The following is a 17,568-nucleotide window of genomic DNA, read 5'->3' as shown; positions in this document are numbered from 1 at the left end:
TCTATCATTGTCACTACTACTGCTACTTCTACCAGTGACAACAGGTGACATAGTGTCACAGGGACCCTGAACTCTGCAGGGGCAAGGACCAGCATCTGTTGGTTTAGGATGCTTGGGGGCCCTCTAGGTGCAACACAAAGAGGTCCCTTTAAAGGCCTCATCTTATCATCTGTAACCATGGAGAGGCCAGTCCAGTGGGGCTGGTTCTAAATGGCCCACTTTCAGTTTTAATCCTGGTCTTCCTGCCAGCTGGTTAGCAGGAAGGAGGAAGAGAAGGAGCAGATGTCTGATGGCAAAGGGCAGAGTTTAGTGACAGAGCAACTCCTGCAGGGCTGTGGGACCAGACCCTGGGCTGTTGTGCCCCTCAACTGTTTCCAGCAAACTGGGCAAGGCCCAGGCTCCTCAGTGTCACCGAGAAGGTACCTGTTTAACGTGGGAGGGAAGAGGAGCTGGGAAGGATTTGTGGACGAGAAAATCCGCCCTGGGAGGAGAAGGTGGTATGAACCAAGGCTCAGGTTGAGCCCAGTGACTGCTGTGGGGAGGGGACATTAGGGACACAATCACAGTGGACTGAAACACTGACAAGCCCTCCAAACTTACCGGAGGTCCAGGAGGCCCCTCTGGCCCTGGTGGCCCAGGAACCTAGAAGCCAAAGGGAGATAGTTAGCCCATCCTCTGTCATACTCTCAGGGGTCCTCCCTTCTCACGTGGCCCAGGGTCCAGCTGGGGACTGCAAAACCAGAGGAGGACAGAACTGCCCAGCATACAGTCTCCAAATGAAGGCTTAGAACAGGTCAGAAACTCAAAGCAACTCCTGAGCCTGCACAATGTTGAAAAAAAAAACATTGCCAGGAAATGCCCTCAAAATGTCCATTCTTCCAGGTTTTCTTGAAAAACCAGAAAATATGGCAGCGCTATGTTCTTGTTCATGCATGGTCATAATTGCCTGGAGCTGAATAAGAGCTCTCCCCTCCAGGTGGGGCATGAGATCTTCAGTCTACCCCGGTCCCCACTACTCCCTATTGTCTTTTACCTAGACGTTTATATTCATTTGTTGCATGCCTGGCCCTTGTAGCCATTTGAATTTGAGACCTTTGGCTTAGAGGAGGAGAGATTGGTTATCTGGAATGGGAGGAGGCTGAGATGTTTCTAAAGAATATTCCTCAAGTCCCCTCAGGTTTGTAACAGAGACTACTGGTCTGTTTACCGTGAAGGCAGGCTGAAGTAGAAGAGATTCAGAGTGGACAGTGAAGACGGAGGAAGCCAGGGCACTCTTCCTCTCTGCGGAGGACGGTGTGCATTGCAGATTCTGTCTCTGACAAAGATGGACATCTATTTGTCCACACTCAGCCACCCAAGAGGCAGGAAGGAGAGCTGCCTGCTCCTTTCTGAGCTGTCAGCCCACTTCGGCTCCAGGGCTGTCCTCCGGCACCTCGCCTTCCCAGGGTCAGAATCCCCTCGAGAGTGGCCCGGGCGGGGATCCCTCGTCAGCCCGCCATAGAGGGAGCCCCCGCACTGGGCAGACAGGGCATCACTAACGTCCCTTGGAGCTGTGGCCTTCCAGGTCTGTAGTCCCACAGTCTCCTTGGAGGGAACTCAATCTGCAGAAATTCCACTTCCTTAAAAAAAAGTTCCCTGCTTTTTTTCTTACTATAAAGAATTCATTATCCTGACTGTGGAAGTAGTTATACAAATCTAAGCATGTATTAAAATTCACAGAACTGTACATTGCCCCCCCAAGTCAGTTTTACTGGATAATTTAAAAAATAAAAAATTTAAAAAGAATACAGACTCATTAGAATGTTTAATACATTCAAGAGAATTGAAAGAACACAAAAGAATAAATATCTCTGAGTAATGCTAATATTTTGCTGTATTTCCTTCCACTCTTTTTTGATGCATAAAATGTATTTAAATATGTCTACACTTTTGATGATATTAGGTATACAGCTTGGTTCTCTGCTCTTTTTCACTTAACTTGAAACCTATTTTTTCTGCTTTTTGTATGTTCCCCACAAGCCTCCTTTTAGGCCGATGTGCTGCTCGTGGGCGGAATGAATGTGCGTGGTTACCCAGCCAGGGCTGGGAGCAGATCTTGGCACCAGGGCAGCTCTCCAGCATGAGGACTATTATTACCATTAGTATTGTTGCCATAAGTTATTTATTCATTTCCGTCTTGTTAGAAATGTCGGCTGTTTCCAATTTTTACTTTAAATATTTCTGGAAGGAACGTTTTTGTGCATAATGCTTTTCCTGAATTTCAGAGCATTTCTTTAGGAGGCCATCCGTCTCCAAGTAAGTAACGCAGCGGTTATATGATCAGGTGTGTTTCACTAAGTGCAGACGGGGCTTGGTGACACTGAAGGTGACAGGGGCCAGGGAACCTCTCTGGGGACTGAGAAGATTTAGTGGTCTATCCCTTAGCTCTGTAGTGGGGTCTGGGGGAGCCCAGGCCCACCCACCAAACAGCCTCTCCCTTGTGCATCCTTGACCTCTTGCTTTCCTGGCTCTTTCCCCCAACCCTACAAATATGCCTGATTCCCTCCCACCTGATGATAACCTGGCCTCTATCCTGACTACCTCTCCTCTTCCCTTTACCATCACACTTCTCAAACGATAATGTCTCCCTCTGGAAATCCTACCTTGGGAGCTTCTAGGCAAACTCCTACAAAGTCTTCAAGACCCTGCTCAAATGACCCATCTTCTGGGGTCCTCACCTGACTCCTGAGCAGCTGCCATTCTAGCGTCCACTACTGGGGAAGTTGCTGCACAGGGCTGGTTCTGCTTATTTTCCTATCTCCAGGCTCTAGCACCGGGAATGAAATATGGCGGGGGCTCTGAGAATGCCGTTGAGGGATTTGCTTAATGGGGGAACTGGGGAGCAGCCCTGAGGTTCCATGGCTGACCCACGTGGTGCTCAGAAACCTTCAGCTTCTCGCCCCCTCCCCGAATCAGGCAGTGGCGAGTTTCATTCTAGAGTCAGGACACGCTGTGCCCACTGGAGAGACTGTGGTGGGATGAGGTCCCTGACACAGAAGGCAGAGCAGACACAACCTACCTCCACTCCCGGGTCTCCCTTCTCCCCGGCTTCTCCTTTCTCTCCCTGTGGGCACAAAACAGCATGGCGTGGGTGCCAGCACTCGGGGGAGCCTGGGACAGACACATCCTCAAATCTGTGGCAAATCAGACCTGGACTAGACTAGGCCTGGGTGTCAGCAAGGAACACCTTGGACGGAGGCTGTGGGGGTAGTCAACCTGAAGGACGAGGACCAGGGCAGGGCCCGTGATCACTGTCTTCAAGAACCTGAGGTTCCAGCACATGTGAGGAGAGGCTGATATTCTGCACGCACCCCGCAGGGCACAGAGCCTGGGGTGGACCTGTGACTTGTTTCTAACCAACAGAATTTGACATATGGCAAGTGTCGGGATGTCACTCCTGTGATTATGTTGCAAACTATAACGCACGTATGTTATATAAATGATACCATGTAACATAGGTGAAGATTATGTTACAGATATGTTACACACAAACACACACACACACACACACCACACACAAAGAACTTTGCCTTGCTAGCACACACTGAGAGACTCCTGCTGGCCACAGCCTTGAAGAAGCAGCTGCTATAATGTGAACCGCCTACAATGGGGGAGGCCATGCGGCAGGGAACGGTGGGCGGCCTCTGGGAGCTGAGGGACGCAGTCCCACTAGAGCAAGGAACAGAGTTATGCCAACCGCAGCAAGCCTGGAAGAGGACCCAGCTCCAGATGAGCATGCAGCTGGCCCACAGCTTGACTGCAGCTTGTGAGGCCCTGGGCAGAGGACCTAGCTGAGATGTGCCTGGACTCTTAATCCACAGAAACTATGAGATAATAAGTATGTGTTTTAAGCCATCAAATTTGTATGATTTGTTATCAGCCACAGAAAACAAATATGGCTCTAGAAGCAGAGTGAGGGCCAATGGGGGAGGTTGATGAGGAAGCTTCCACACCACATCCAGGAGCATCCCCCTGGCTTGGAGCTGCCCCACGGTGGAGGTGCCATGTCAGGAGGCCGTGAGCCGCCTGCCTGTCCCAGCTGAGGGGGGCAGCCACGGGCAGGGGCTCCTGAGAGATTCCAGCACCGGATCAGAGGTGGGACCGGCTGACCTCTGAGGTTCTTTGTACTTCTCAGAGAATTCTCGGTCTAAGATCCTAGCACCTTTGACCTGGATTGGCGCCTGACGACAGAGCCACCATGCTGTGAGCTGAAGAAGCTGGAGCCCCTGTTTACACTCAAATGCCCCCTAGGGAGCAGCTGCTCATCCAGAGGCACCCCTCTCCCCTCCAGGCCGGGCAGGCAGCCTAGGGGTTAGCGCAGCCTCACTGTGAGGCCAGGCACCCGCTGGGCTGGAGACCACACTGAGGGGCGCCCCTGCTCGTTTGCCCTCATCCACAGCTGCCTGCTGACAACCTTGACACCAGCCCTCTCGCCTTACTGTAAATCCCGGGAGCCCGATTGGGCCAGGCAATCCTGTTGTTCCAGGTCTCCCTTGGCCACCTGGTTCTCCTTTCTCCCCAGTTGGGCCGTCTAGACCCTACATATAGACAAAGATCTCTGTTAGTCAAGTGCAAGGTCGTCACGCTGAGCACCCGTGACCAACGGTGGCATGCACACATGGCTCCTTTCCTCCAAGGGCAGTGTCTGGGATGGTGCCCACACTGGAAACCACTGAGGCTCAGAGAAGGCTTCCAGGTCAAACCAGCAGCCTAACAGGACTGGGCTAAGGTCCTTTTTGTGTCCGTGCGACTTCTTCTGGTATAGAGATTCTGCATGCTTTCCTGAGAGGTAGATTTACACCCGTGACCTCATCGCCTTCCCAACAACCCAGCCTGGTACCCAGGAAGGCACTGTTCTCTCCGTTTTAGCGATGAGGAAACCGAGGCTCTGCCAGACTCACTGAATTCCCTTAGGACACAGACAGGAGGTGACAGAAGAGGACCCAGGAGTCTTAAAGTGGGAAACTGGCCTTCACGAGGTAAGCGGCTTGAGGGGAAACTGGGTGAATCCCTCGCCCCCAACTCTAGGCTCCAGGTTCCCAGCCCAAGCGGCAGCTGGCACCGGCACAGTGTGGCGCTCATGCTGGGGGTGGCGCATGCATCACAGGGCAGAGTTGTCTGGCAGCCAGCCCGGGCACTCACCGGGGGGCCTGCCTGCCCCGGCTCCCCTTTCTCCCCCTTCTCTCCCGGGCTCCCCGTGTGTCCGTCTTCTCCCTTCGTTCCTGCAGGCCCAGCCTTCCCAGGGGGGCCTTGGGGACCAGGAGGGCCCATGTCTCCTGGTTTGCCTCGAGGTCCCTTTAGAAAATATCAACCACACTTATTAGATACACTAATAGAGAAGAGAGGAGAGAGAACAGGAAAGAATGGGAGGTCCAGAGGACCCAGCTCCTCGTGCTTGAATGGACCAGGCAGAGAGCCCAGCCCAGCGAGGGTCAGCTGGCTCCCCTGGGCCAGCAGTGTGGGGATCAGCTGGACTTCTGCAGGGTCCGCCCCCACTCTCCTCCCCTTCTCCCTTCTCCAGGCTCACGCTGGGGCCTCTTCCAGGGCCTTCTGCCCCCTCCCGCCCTGAGCAAGGGCCATCCTGAGAGGTTTGTCTGAGTGTCTGTTCTTACCTTCTCCCCGTCGTGTCCTGGAGGGCCTGGCAGTCCAATCTCCCCCTGCAGCCAGAACGTGTAAAGGTCAGCCTCAGAGCAGAGCAGAGGGAAGCTGTCATGACGCAGCAGCACCGCCCACGGGCCAGCGCCTTCTCAGCGCTGTCCCAGGAGCTCTGTGCTTGCATTGTGTCCAGTTTACAGGTAAGGACGCCAGTGCAGAGCTGGGGGCCCAAGACCTGGGGTTGGTGAGGGGCAGAGCCAGATCCAAGCTGGGGCCTTCTGGCTCCACAGCCTCACACGGCTGCCTCTGAGGGCCCTGGGCATCCCCCGCTGCTCCACGGGAGGGGGTGCTTCCCTTCCTGCCCCCTCAAACCGCGCCCTCCTGTCCTGGCTGCCCCACAGGCAGCTCCCTTCATCTTCACATCAACTTGAGCCCCTTCTTAGTTCAGGAGGGAGATAAAGGAGGCAGGGCCTCTGAATGGGAGGCCAGGTAAACAACCAGCCGCATCCCCAAGGCAGAACGTTGTAGGTGCTGTGAGCGGAGCGGAGAGGAAAGGGCAGTGAACACTGCCTGATGCCCAGGGAAGCCTCAAGGAGGAGGGGCCTTTGAGTTGGGCTTGAATTGCAAGGACTTTGAAAGGTAAGGAAGAGGGGAAGGAACGTCAGGGCAGGGGCCTCAGAAGAAGAGGAGTGAGGGGCAAACATGAAGGGGCTTTTTTTTTTTTTTTTGAGGAAGACTGGCCCTGAGCTAACATCTGTGCCCACCTTCCGCTGCTTTATATGTGGGATGCCTATCACAGCATGGCTTGCTAAGCAGTGCCATGTCTGTACCTGGGATCCGAACTGGTGAACGCTGGGCCACCGAAGCGGAACGTGCGAACTTAACCACTGTGCCACTGGGCAGCCCCTTGAAGGACTTTTTGAGAAACTTCACAGGGGTGAGGGGCAGAGTATAAAACGAGCAGAGGCAGGGAGCGAGGGAGGGTGAGACTGGGGAGGAGCTCAAGTCCCTGATGGCGGGTTGGGGTCCCCGCTGTGGTCCGGGTGGGGCAAGGGCTCTTTTAGACCCAGGCTCCACCACAGAGGAGGGCCTGTGAATTCCAGGAGCCCCTGACGGAGAGCAAGGGAAGAACTGAGCCCAGGAGGAGAGGGAGCAGCTGGGATGTGGGTGAGCAGGGCTCGTGGGGCCTCGTGGAGCATCGGGAGGAACTACCGCTCAGAGTGCAGCGGGGGCTGTGGGAGGATGAGCGGGTCACAGGACAAGGGGCAGCCCTGAGGTCCTGTGCTCAGGACATACACAGACCTCTGCAGGGTCTGCATCCCTGTTGTCAAGACAAGTGTTACCTTCTGGCCTGGGATCCCTGGAGCTCCTGGTGGGCCGATCTGCCCGGGAAGACCAGGGGGCCCCTACGAAAGAAAAGAAAGATGTGTGGAAGAACTTTCTGACAGAGGAGAGGTGGCCTGTTGCCAGAGGAGTGTACGTGCAGGCTGGTTTATAGATATCAGTCATTTTCAAACTTTTCTTCCATGGCAGGAACACTTTTTTGCAAAGGAAATAACATGGAGACCCCACAGCAGAAAGCAGATAAGCACTGAGTATATTTGGGTTAAAGTGGGGGGTGGGGATCCTAGAGCCATGCCCAACAGCCTCTCCCCCTTCTTCCCTCTACAGCACCCATGGGGGCTCCTTGGGCTCCAAGAAGGCAAATCTGACCTTCCCTGACAGTGATTTAAAAACGTCTTTGGGAAACAACCCAAATGTCCATCAATAGGTGAAGATCTGGTACATCCATTCAATGGAATACTACTCAGCATTGAAAAAGGAAGCAGGCATTGGTACATGCCATGGTGTGGAGGAAACCCAGACCCATTACACTGAGCAAAAGAAGCCAGACACAGAAAACTACGTACTGTGTGATTCTATGCCTAGGAAACTCTGGAAAAGACAAATCTAATCTGTGATGACAGAAAGCAGATCAGTGGTGGCCTGGGGTTGGGGGTAGGTGTGGGATTGACTCCTCAGGCCATGAGGAAACTTTCTGGAGTACTGGGGTGGTGCATATGTGAGTATATACATTTGTCAAAACTCCTAGAATGGGTACATTTTATTGTATGTAAATTATACCTCCACGTTGATTAAAAAAAAAAAGAAAAGAAGTTTCCAGGCAGGTTTGGCTTCCAACACCTATTTCAAATAATATATTTTAATGTGCCCATTAAATGAAGCTCATTGATTCCAGAATCATGTGGTTCATACCACTTTCTGGGGTTGGGACGTCAGATGACTGGTGTTTGATTCTGGGTTTGCGTCATCCCTAAGTGTGTTCTGTGGCATGCAGCCACCAAAGATATTAAGTGAAATGAAATTCCAGTAGTTTGAGAACTTTGTGATTTCCCCTCTTCTCTCCACCTGGAAGTTAAACCTGGTGGCAGTCGTTTTAACTACAAATATTAACTGAGAGCCTGAAAAAAAAAGGCTTGGAAGTCACTGGCTTTCCAAATGCAGATAATGAAACTGATTTCTAGGGAAGGGGGAAATGTGGAAGGTTGCTACTGATTTTTTAAGTTGCTGGATTTTATTAGCTGAAGGTTGAGAAAAAGGAGAAACATGACACTATCCTCCCTTGTATCACTGTTTCCTCGACACAGCTGTCGACAGAACCCAGCATTTATGCTCTGACAAGAGAGCAGAGCTGAGTCGTGAAGAGCCGCTCCAGCAGACGGCCATGACCCAGGGGCGGGCAGCTCCTGAGACCCCCTGCTCCGGCTCACGTTGCCCTCTGCCCAGCACCATACGGTCGACCCTAAGCCAGAAGCCCCGTGTCTGCTTTCTGGAGGCGAGAGCTCAAGTCCTTGCTTCCAGGCTGCCTCCCCCAACCCTGGCCTGGGGCCCGAGGAGAGCACGCAAGGAGGAGGACTCACCATCAAGGCCAGCGTTCGGATCTCCTGAAAAACCAACACCACGCAGTCAGCTGAAGAGCGAGTCAAGAGTCGCCCACCGTGTCCCCTCAGCCCAGTCATGGAAACATGGCAGCAGGGCCCCTCCAGGAGCACAGCAGAGGTAGACGCTCTAGGTGGGCTCTGTGCCTCCCAGCCCCATGCCACCCCCACCTTTCCCAGAGGTTTGTAATCATTGGACAGAGAACACGCCACCTGTCACCAAATGCTGCTCTGAAGCTGTCCTACAACAGGCTCAGCCGTGCCCTCCAAGGACGGCAGCCTCTCCCTCACTCCACCAGAGACGGAGGGAAGCACTATCTCCTGTTCCTTCCAACTGCTGACGGGGACCCTCCCTGTTCTCTTGTCTTCTCCCAGAACCCAGCTCAAGGCTCTGACGTACTTCCTTTAAATAAACAGATGTAGTATAGCAAAATATGGAACCACTCAAAAGTAAATTACAGGGACAACTGTTAGCATTAAAAAAGAATTTACACCCTATAAGCGGATTCACACAGGTACAAAGATTCTTTAAAGGAGCGGGTCTCAACCTGGTGCAATTTTGTCCCCCAGGGGACATCTGGCAATGTCTGGAGACATATTTTGGTTGTTAGAACTGGGAGTGGGGTGCTACTGGCATCTAGTGGGTGGAGACCAGGTATGCTGCTAACTATCCTACAACAGCCAGGACAGCCTTCCCCACAGCCAAGATCATCCAGCCCCAAGTGTCAATGGTGCCAAGAAATCCCACTTTAAAGGGTGAGTACCATGTGAATGTGAAATATGACTAAATTGACACAAAGGGAGATATATTTCAGAAAGACAGATGCTACTATGTGCAAGGGGAATGTGTGCTGAAGAAATGGGGCCAGAACCCTGGATGGGCCAGCAGCCCACAGGGTGCCAGATGCTCCAGTTACGACTCTCAGTTATCCAGAGCCATAACGGGCCAACTGGGTCCAGACTGAGAGCCAGGTCACCTGGATGCCAAACGAGGGGGCTGTTTGCCTGAAGGCTGCGTGGTGGCAGGCCAAAGGAGAGAAAGCAAGGGAGAGACTGTCCTGGAAGCTCTGCCTGGTGGCCTGGCGTCAGGGACACTAATCAGTGCTGCAGTGCCCTTCGTCAGGGCCCGGTGCGGATCCCGGAGGCCCACGCACACCTCCAGGTCTCTGGTCTCTGGGCTGGCCCACTCACCTGGAGAGCCTCATTGATGTTTCCATTGTAATCCACCATCTCTTTCCCCGGTTCTCCCTTGGAACCCTACAAGACAATGGGATCTCAACGCAGGCCCGGGCCAGCAGGGACCTGAGGACCAGTGTCACCTGCTCTCCATCAAATGGGACCAGGGCCAACAGTGGCTGCACCTGGCTGCACACAGGTGGATGCAGAGTGGCAATAGAGGGAGCCTGTCAGGGGATTGCAAACACTCTCAGAGGATGCCCAGGGGTTCTACAGCAAACACAGAAGACACCATGTGAGAACTCTGGACTAGACAGACCTGCAGAGGACAGACCGATCACGGCTGCAGTGTCAGACCTCCCATCTGGGGCCAGAATGCTCTTCCTCTTCCTCCCCCTCAAGACCCCAGGGACAAGCCACTTCACGCTGAGACCCCAGGGCGGTGCTGTAACTCTGGGTGGGAGATGCACGTACCTTGGGGCCAGCTGGTCCCTCTTCTCCAGTTGCTCCAGGCTCCCCCTGTTGCATGACAAAATTGGAGTGAAATGGGGATAAAGCCGGGTATCAGAAAACGTGTCCCCAGATGGGTCACCTGTTAGGGGCTGTGGAGCGGCCAGGAGCCTTATCTTCCTCAGGAGCCCTGTGCATGAAGGGCAGGCTCCACCCCTCAGGAAGCACCTCCTCCTGCCCCTCCCTCCAGTCCTCTAAGTCAGCCCCCTCCTTGGGGGCAGGGACCAGGCCCTTTGCTTCCCTTCATTTCCAATCTGCTCAGGTAACAAGGGCTCAGTAACAGTTTGCCCATCGCCTGGGTGGTGAGTAACTGCCAGAGAGCCTCTGTGGTTCTCTCCGGGGCCTGTCGGCTTGCCAAAGACCCCAAATGCAGCGGAAACACGGGGCCAGTGTTGGGTATTAGGAACCAAGGCAGGGCGGGGCTGGGGGGACACCTGTTCCTGTGCAAACAGGACAGAACTATGGGGAATAAACGGAACAGTGGTGTAAATCGTGCAAAACAAACCACAGTTCCATTTGTTCTGGGATGATGGTAACACTGAAGACAATTTTTTAAAAACCAACATAGAAAGTAAAAATAAAAGAAAACAAACCCTTTCACATAACTCAACCCCTGGTGACCCTGCCGTTGGCCAGCTCACAGAGCGCTGAGCCACTGCCACCTCCAGTGAGCTGCCCCTACCTCCCCGCCCCCACAGCACTTCAGTCCAGGGGTGCCTGTGTGGGACCCAGCGGCACTGACCCGACCCTTCCATAGGGAGCACCTGGAGAAGTGGGAGCCCCGCCTTCACCAGCGGCTTGGAAGCTAACAGAACAGGGGTCTGTGTTACTCCCACCCAAGTGTCGCGCCCCTGGGCCAGCCTCTGCTTGGCTGCTGTCCCAGTGGAAGGTTCTCCAACCCCAGGCAACCAGGAGAGACGGCAGCCGGGAGCCACTGCCCATCAGCCTGTGCCCCAGGGGTCCAGCTGCAGGGACGGCCGGGGACTGCTTCTCTCTCTGAGCTGGGGCTTGAACTCCCAAGAAGACCCTTATTCTGCAGCTCTCAGATCTGCGGGCCTCTGTACCTTGTCTCCTTGCCGTCCTGGGGGCCCGGCCCGGCCTTCGACACCAGCTTCTCCCTGGGGAAGAGGAGGGGGATGGGGTGAGGGCACGCAAGGCAGCTGAGACAGCTGCTTAAGGGGGCAAATATGGTCTTGCTCTTGATGTCCTGGTAGTACGTGTCTTTCGGCCTCTGTCTTCTTCCCCGCTGGCTTCTACCAACTCACCCAATTCTACCTATCTGACTCCTACCCACCCCTGGGCCCGGCCCGGGTCTCACCTCTTCCTGGCTGCCCTCCCTGTCTACTCCCTTTCTCCCCTGAGTTCTGCACTACTTGCTGATGTCCACCCGGCACGGCCAGGCCCTCCTGGGTTCTCGGTTAACACACAAGCCCAGCTCCATTGCAGCATCTGTGGACTGCCATCAGCCCCTGGCTGTGGGAAGGCAGGTCATTTTGGAGCCTGGAACACCTGTCAAGGCACCTCAACAGGTCCTGCCTGGGAGCCAGAGGGGAGAGTGAAGGCCCTGGGCAGGTGGGGAGGCCCCAGGAGGCCTCGGACAGGAGGGGCAGGGAGAGGCAGGAGGAGGCCCTTCCAAATACCTCACTTCCTCAACATCTGCCTCGTCCTGGAAAGAGGACACAAGTTTCTTCCAGCTTTCCTTCCCTTTTGTCCCAGGATGCAGGTTTCCCCAACCCCAAATCAAGACCCAAGATGTGCCAGGTATCCGTGCCCTGAAGGGTTGGCTGAGGGTATCCTAGAGCCCAGGGGCAGGGCGTCTTTGGCAAAGCGGGTGCTCATGCCTGGGCAGCTCTATTCCCGCCCTGGCAGGTGGGCATGGGGGGCTGGGTATCCCGAGGCCCTTCCCACCACTTCTTCTCATCTGTCTATAGGGCTCGCTGTGGCTCCCTACACTATATGCCTGTGAGCTGTGGGTTGGTTTGTCCTGCCAGATCGTGGGCAAACCGAGGGCGGGCTCTCTGCAGCCCCACTGCCGGTGCAGGGCCCAGGCCACAGCAGGCCCTGGGTAAATGCCAGTGGAATGAATGCATCTATTGCCTCAAATCCCATGGAGTAATGACTCCTCCCCTTACAAGCTAAGAAAGAGACCCCTCACTTCCCTGCACTGCTAAAATAGACCAAGCAACACAGGAGGTGTCTGCTTTGGGAAACAAATCTCACCACTGCGTTTCCACCCAGTGCAAAGAAGTGCGGGCAGTCCACTGCAGCTGTCCTCTGCTGCGACCCCCTCCCCCATGTGCCAGCACGGGGGGCCCAGCTGACCACTGACCTGCCACCTACTCAGGGCCTAGGCGAGGGGCCTTGCTGGCTGTCCTAAGCCTTGTATCCATTGGGCCCTGACTCAGATACACCACAGCCATTTGAACCAATGGGACCATCCATCTGCCCCAGGGGGGACATCTCTCCTGGACGGTCAAATCGTCACTGCTTAGAAGCAGATGCTCAGTACAAATGACCTTTCTGGAATCCACTGGAAAAACTACAAATCTGGAATAGAAGACTAGAGAAGGCAAGGTGTCCAGGACACAGAGTGCCCAACAATGGGCTGAGGATAAAGGCCACAGGCGACCGTGTCCCATGAGAACTGATCCCAGGGAAAGACTCACCTTCGGCCCTGGGGGTCCAGGGAGCCCTGCGGGGCCAGGCTCCCCTCTGCTTCCTCCAATGGAGTTGCCAGCATCACCCTTCTCTCCCTGGGGGCAGAAGGCAGAGTTACCAGCTCTGGAGGGAGGCGGTTGACCCTTTCCTTCCGATCCTCTGTCTTTCCCCCCTCACAGGTCAAAGGAATGGAGGCAGTGGTCTCAGTCCAGGCTGAATGGGGGGACGTTCAGAGGTCTGTGGGGTCCAGGATGGCTGGGGACCAGAGGCCTTCAGAAGCCAGGCCTGGTCTGATCCGGCCGTGGGATATGAAGGGAGAATGGAGCTGGTTGCTGAAGGGGAACACGTGTAGGGCTGAAACAAGAGACCATCAGGACCTGGGTCCTCAGCAGTGTTTCTCAAGGCGTGTCCCACGGGACACTCCTCAGGGGCTTGGGAATATGTGAAACGTGACAAAGGGTCTGGCGGCCAAACAATAGTAGGAAACGCAGAGTGAGATGAAGCTTGCCAGCTCCTCCCACACAGGTGCCCAGACTCGGACAGGCTGAGGTGCCGGTGACCCTCCAAGGGGTCCTGTCTTACACAGCCCTCCCCAAACTGACTTGACCTCAAGGCGTTTTTTTTTTTAAATGGAATATCTTTTAAAAATAGAGTATCTCATGCACTGTAGAGCACATTTTCAAAGCTGGTGACTAGGTCATAACTACTGAGTTCGTTGAATTTGGGCACTGGGGACAATGAGGGCCTCCCATGTGGTACCCCAAGTGTCCCTCCCCTGAAACAGAATCCAGCTGTGTTCCAGCTGCTTTCCCCCCAGTCTGGGAGGGACGTCTCCAATGCTGGGGTCCATGTGAGTGTGCAGGGCCGATAATGTGGGTGGGGTTGGACGCAGAACCCACTGTTCAGAGCTCATCGATACTCACCTTGTGCCCCAGGAGGCCGAGTGGCCCAGGGGGGCCTGCAGCCCCCTTCTCACCCTGTGGAGGAAATGCAGACAGTGAGGCGTTAGGAACTTTCTCCCCAGGGTGTCCAAAGGCACCAGCCCCACCAGCACAGGGCCTTGGATTCTCTCTCCTGCCTCCCTGCCCCTCATGGGCTGCTTTCTGAAGGAATCTACTTTCTGCCAAACCTACAGTCTGCATCATTGTTCTCCTGTCCCCATGGGGGCTGGGCCCTCACCACTCACGCAGGCAGAGGAGTGACACTGCCACACGTCGTAGCCAAGGCCAAGAGCCTGTAGTCCCATTTGGGGGTCTCCTGGGGTGAGGCCAGCAGTGTGAAATGACAGTAAAAGCTCTTCTTTTTAACCACTATGCTCTTTTCCGTGTTTGTGATGCCTAGTAATTAGAGGCCCGGTCTCTGGGGAGAGCTTTCTGCCCTCCTCCTCTCTGCCTCCAGGGAAGACGAAACCATCCATGCCTTCTCCCCCAGAGGGATATTCTAAGAAGTTTGCCTCCTGTTATGGGTTGAATTGTGTCCCCTCAAAATTTGTATGTCAAAGGCCTAAGTCCCAGTATCTCATAATGTGACCTTATTTGGAAATAGGGTCGCTGGAGACATAATTAGCTATGTTATGAGGTCACACTGGAGTAGGTGGGCCCCTAATCCACTATGACTGGTGTCCTTATAAAAAGGGGAAATTTGGACACCGACACACATGTGGGGAGAACACCAGCGAAGATGAAGGCAGAGGTTGGAGTGATGCTTGTACAAGCCAAGAACAGCAAGGATGCCAGCAAACTGCCAGAAACTAGGAGGGAGGTGTGGAACAGATTGTCCTTCTCAGCTCTCGGAGGGAACCAACCCTGCCGACACCTTGATCTCAGACTTCGGGCCTCCATACTGTGGGACAATAAATTTCCATTGTGTAAGCCACACACTTTGTGGTCCTTTGTTAGAGTGGTCCTAGCAAACTAATACTTGCCCCTAACCAGCTGCTTCCATGACTGAAGAACTCTTTTTCTCCCCTGTGATGTGGACACAGTCCCCTAGAGATCCCCCAGCCCAGTGGTCACTGCACATGACAAGGGTTGTGACCATGGACCACTCTCACCGCCACAGTGGCAGAGCCAGGCCTAGCACCTGGCTCTCCTGATGCTCCGTCATCTAAGACACGAAGACTTCACTTGGCATTCACAGAGTGTCTCATATCAGGAGAGCCCCCAAGAGCACCCCGCCAGGCCTGCACGAGAAGCTCCACTCTATATAGACTGATGGCTGGTGCTTCTTGTATGTAATAACATAAATCGAGGGCCCTGGGGTCATAATTTGCTCAGATGTCTCAATGAACTTTCCAGCTGCAGCCACAAAAGAGGCCACACCAACTCTTTGGGTGTCATCCCCTTGTTACCTGCCCTTGGGTAAAAGCTGAATGACAAAATGGCCTGAAGCTGGCCCAGGGAGGGGAGGAAGCTGGGTAAGGGCCGAGGTGCTGGGTGGGAAGGGAGTCCGGGGCCCCAGCGGCCCCGCTTTGCCTGAGCTGCACCTAGGGTGTGTCTTAGCTGGGGCCTGCCCTGACACCAGAGGCTGGGTCTACAGGGAAAGGACCCGCTGCGGCCCTGCAGAGGCCCTGGGGGAGTGGGGACAGAGGGAGGGAGGGCGGGCCTGCCTGCCGTCTGCTGGGCTTTCCTCCTGGATAACTGATGGCTTTCAGGGAGGGAGGGTGCGCTCAAGAGTGTGAATTTCTGAAGTTTTTCAGGCCATCCCGGCACTCCCCTCTTCCTGGAGACACATGCACCCACAGCACACTGCAGGCAGCACACCAGCCACAGGGGTGGGCAAGGAGTGGGGACCCGCGGAGGCCAGGATGAAGGGGGCACACACTCAAAGACACAATATCCTACCCTCTGCCCCCTCTTTCCCGGCAAACCTGGGGGCCCCGGCTTCCCTGCTGCTCCTGGGTCTCCCTTTGGAGTAAGAAGAGAAAGTCACTGATAAGAGGATGGGGTGCGGTGAGGGGCTGGTGGACAGTGATCAAAGACCAGTGTTTCCAGAATACTAGTCCCATAAGATGCTCCTCTTGAAAAAGCATGCCCTGGTCAAAAAGTTTGAAAATGCTGCACAGCATATTTCTTTCTAGAACTTCCCAGTGCACATTTGGCATTTTAAAGGCTCTGAGCAGGCCTGCAGTAAAGAAATCTGTGTAATATTTTAAACCCTGTATTTCTCAAACACATTTGACCACAGAAACTTTTTTTCATGTTACATCTCCTATTGTCCTAGATGAGAGAGACAGAGCCCTGGAGGTAGGGGGACAGCAGCTACTGCCCGCTGGAGCTGACGTGCAGGCAAACTGGCCAGCTGCCCAGCTCGGGATCCAGCGAGGGGGAGGCACTCGCAGTGTATTTCCGACAAGCAGGCCCTCCCCGGCGGGGCCCTCCCCTGCTCAGTCAGGTCCCCAGCCCCAGGCCAGCCTCAGGGGGACCAAGATGAAACAGCAGCAGCCACTCCCAACTCCACCCCGTGCCTGATGCTCCAGGCAGCCCAGAACATTCCCTCTGTATCCGTACCTTGGCTCCTGGGGTCCCTGGCTCACCCTGTGTGGAAAAAAAGAAGACTCAGGCAAAGAAATGGGAGAGAGGGAGCGAGCGAGAGTGAGGGAGAGCAGGAGAGAAGGTGCTCTGGGGGGAGGCGAAGGATCCGGCCAGCCCAGGGCTTTCCTCTGCCTCGGCCTCAGGCCCCAGGCCCCAGGCCCAAGCAGGCTCCCAACTGTTTCTTATTCTTCCCCTAGGTGAGGAGGGTGGCAGGTGTGAGCATCAGCAAGGCACCCCAGGAGGAGGGCGAGGAAGGAAAGGGCATTTGCTTTGGACACGATGCCCCATGCAGGTGGACCTGCTTGGGGATCCACCCATCTGCCTGCCAACCAATGGGTGGTTAGGGCTGGGTCCAGGAGAAGGACCCTTGTTCTCCTCTCTGCAGGCATGTGGCGTCCAGGAGGAGGACCCCTGCCCTCCTCTCTGCAGGCACACAGCCGCTGAGTCCTAGAGGGTAAAGGAAAGCCCTGGGCCCCCTTGCACATGGCAGCCTGGCGAGAGCCTCAGTTGAGGCTGGTAAACACTTGCTACTTACTTGCAAGGCTTAGTGCAACATCTGTTGTTCAAGTTGTGCATCTGGCATAAATGTTGCTTTAAGAGAAAGGTTTCCGAATCCCGTCTGTCCCTCCCTATTCCAGTGGCCACCCCACTGAGCCCCTGCAGCCCCAGCTCTGTCCTCCGCTCTCCATCTCTCCTATCCTGCCCCTCATTTGTTGAGTTACGACGTTCCACTGACCTTCATCCCAGCCACAGCGATTCCAGGAGCACCCTGGCAGAGAGAGGAAAAGACGTGGAGACTTCCTGTGGTCAGGGGGAAGCACGAGGAAGCGGCCAGCCTCCCCTTGGGGAGATGTGAAGGCTGACTGCTCACTTCTGTCAGCCGCCCAGACCCACAGGACAGGTGGGTTGCTGAGCTGGGCGGAGGGAGAGTGGGCTCCGAGGAAGAGGCTCTATGCAGCACACATACCCACCCGCTCAGCTCCCGCGCCCTCCTGGGGGACATAGTGGGCACCTTGGCAGGGAGCCCACGGGTGGGCTAGATGGGGGCATCCCTGGTGGAAAGGGGGGAGAGCTTCCCTGGGATAGGAAAGAAGAGGAAGAGGTGGGAGGGGAAGGCG

The 17,568-nt window shown here is 55.0% G+C and overlaps 1 protein-coding gene across 1 annotated transcript in view; it reads right to left on the bottom strand.

The window, feature by feature from the left end:
- Positions 1-17,568, bottom strand: part of COL13A1 (collagen type XIII alpha 1 chain) — a 154,112-nt gene that overhangs the window by 21,357 nt on the left and 115,187 nt on the right. Inside the window, exons 19-33 of the mRNA XM_023644199.2 lie at positions 17,187-17,219; positions 16,427-16,453; positions 15,761-15,823; positions 13,841-13,894; positions 12,926-13,012; positions 11,324-11,377; positions 10,224-10,268; positions 9,765-9,830; positions 8,556-8,579; positions 6,978-7,040; positions 5,652-5,696; positions 5,182-5,334; positions 4,479-4,577; positions 3,059-3,103; positions 601-642 (exon numbers count right to left, since the gene is read on the bottom strand). Of these exons, the coding sequence (XP_023499967.2) occupies positions 601-642; positions 3,059-3,103; positions 4,479-4,577; positions 5,182-5,334; positions 5,652-5,696; positions 6,978-7,040; positions 8,556-8,579; positions 9,765-9,830; positions 10,224-10,268; positions 11,324-11,377; positions 12,926-13,012; positions 13,841-13,894; positions 15,761-15,823; positions 16,427-16,453; positions 17,187-17,219 (900 nt within the window). The remainder of the gene's footprint in view (positions 1-600; positions 643-3,058; positions 3,104-4,478; positions 4,578-5,181; positions 5,335-5,651; positions 5,697-6,977; positions 7,041-8,555; positions 8,580-9,764; positions 9,831-10,223; positions 10,269-11,323; positions 11,378-12,925; positions 13,013-13,840; positions 13,895-15,760; positions 15,824-16,426; positions 16,454-17,186; positions 17,220-17,568) is intronic.

This window comes from Equus caballus, chromosome 1 (assembly GCF_041296265.1).
Source record: "Equus caballus isolate H_3958 breed thoroughbred chromosome 1, TB-T2T, whole genome shotgun sequence".
Taxonomy (NCBI): Eukaryota; Metazoa; Chordata; class Mammalia; order Perissodactyla; family Equidae; genus Equus; species Equus caballus.
The sequence above is the reverse complement of the archived record's forward strand: the minus strand, read 5'-3'. Positions and strand labels throughout refer to the sequence as shown.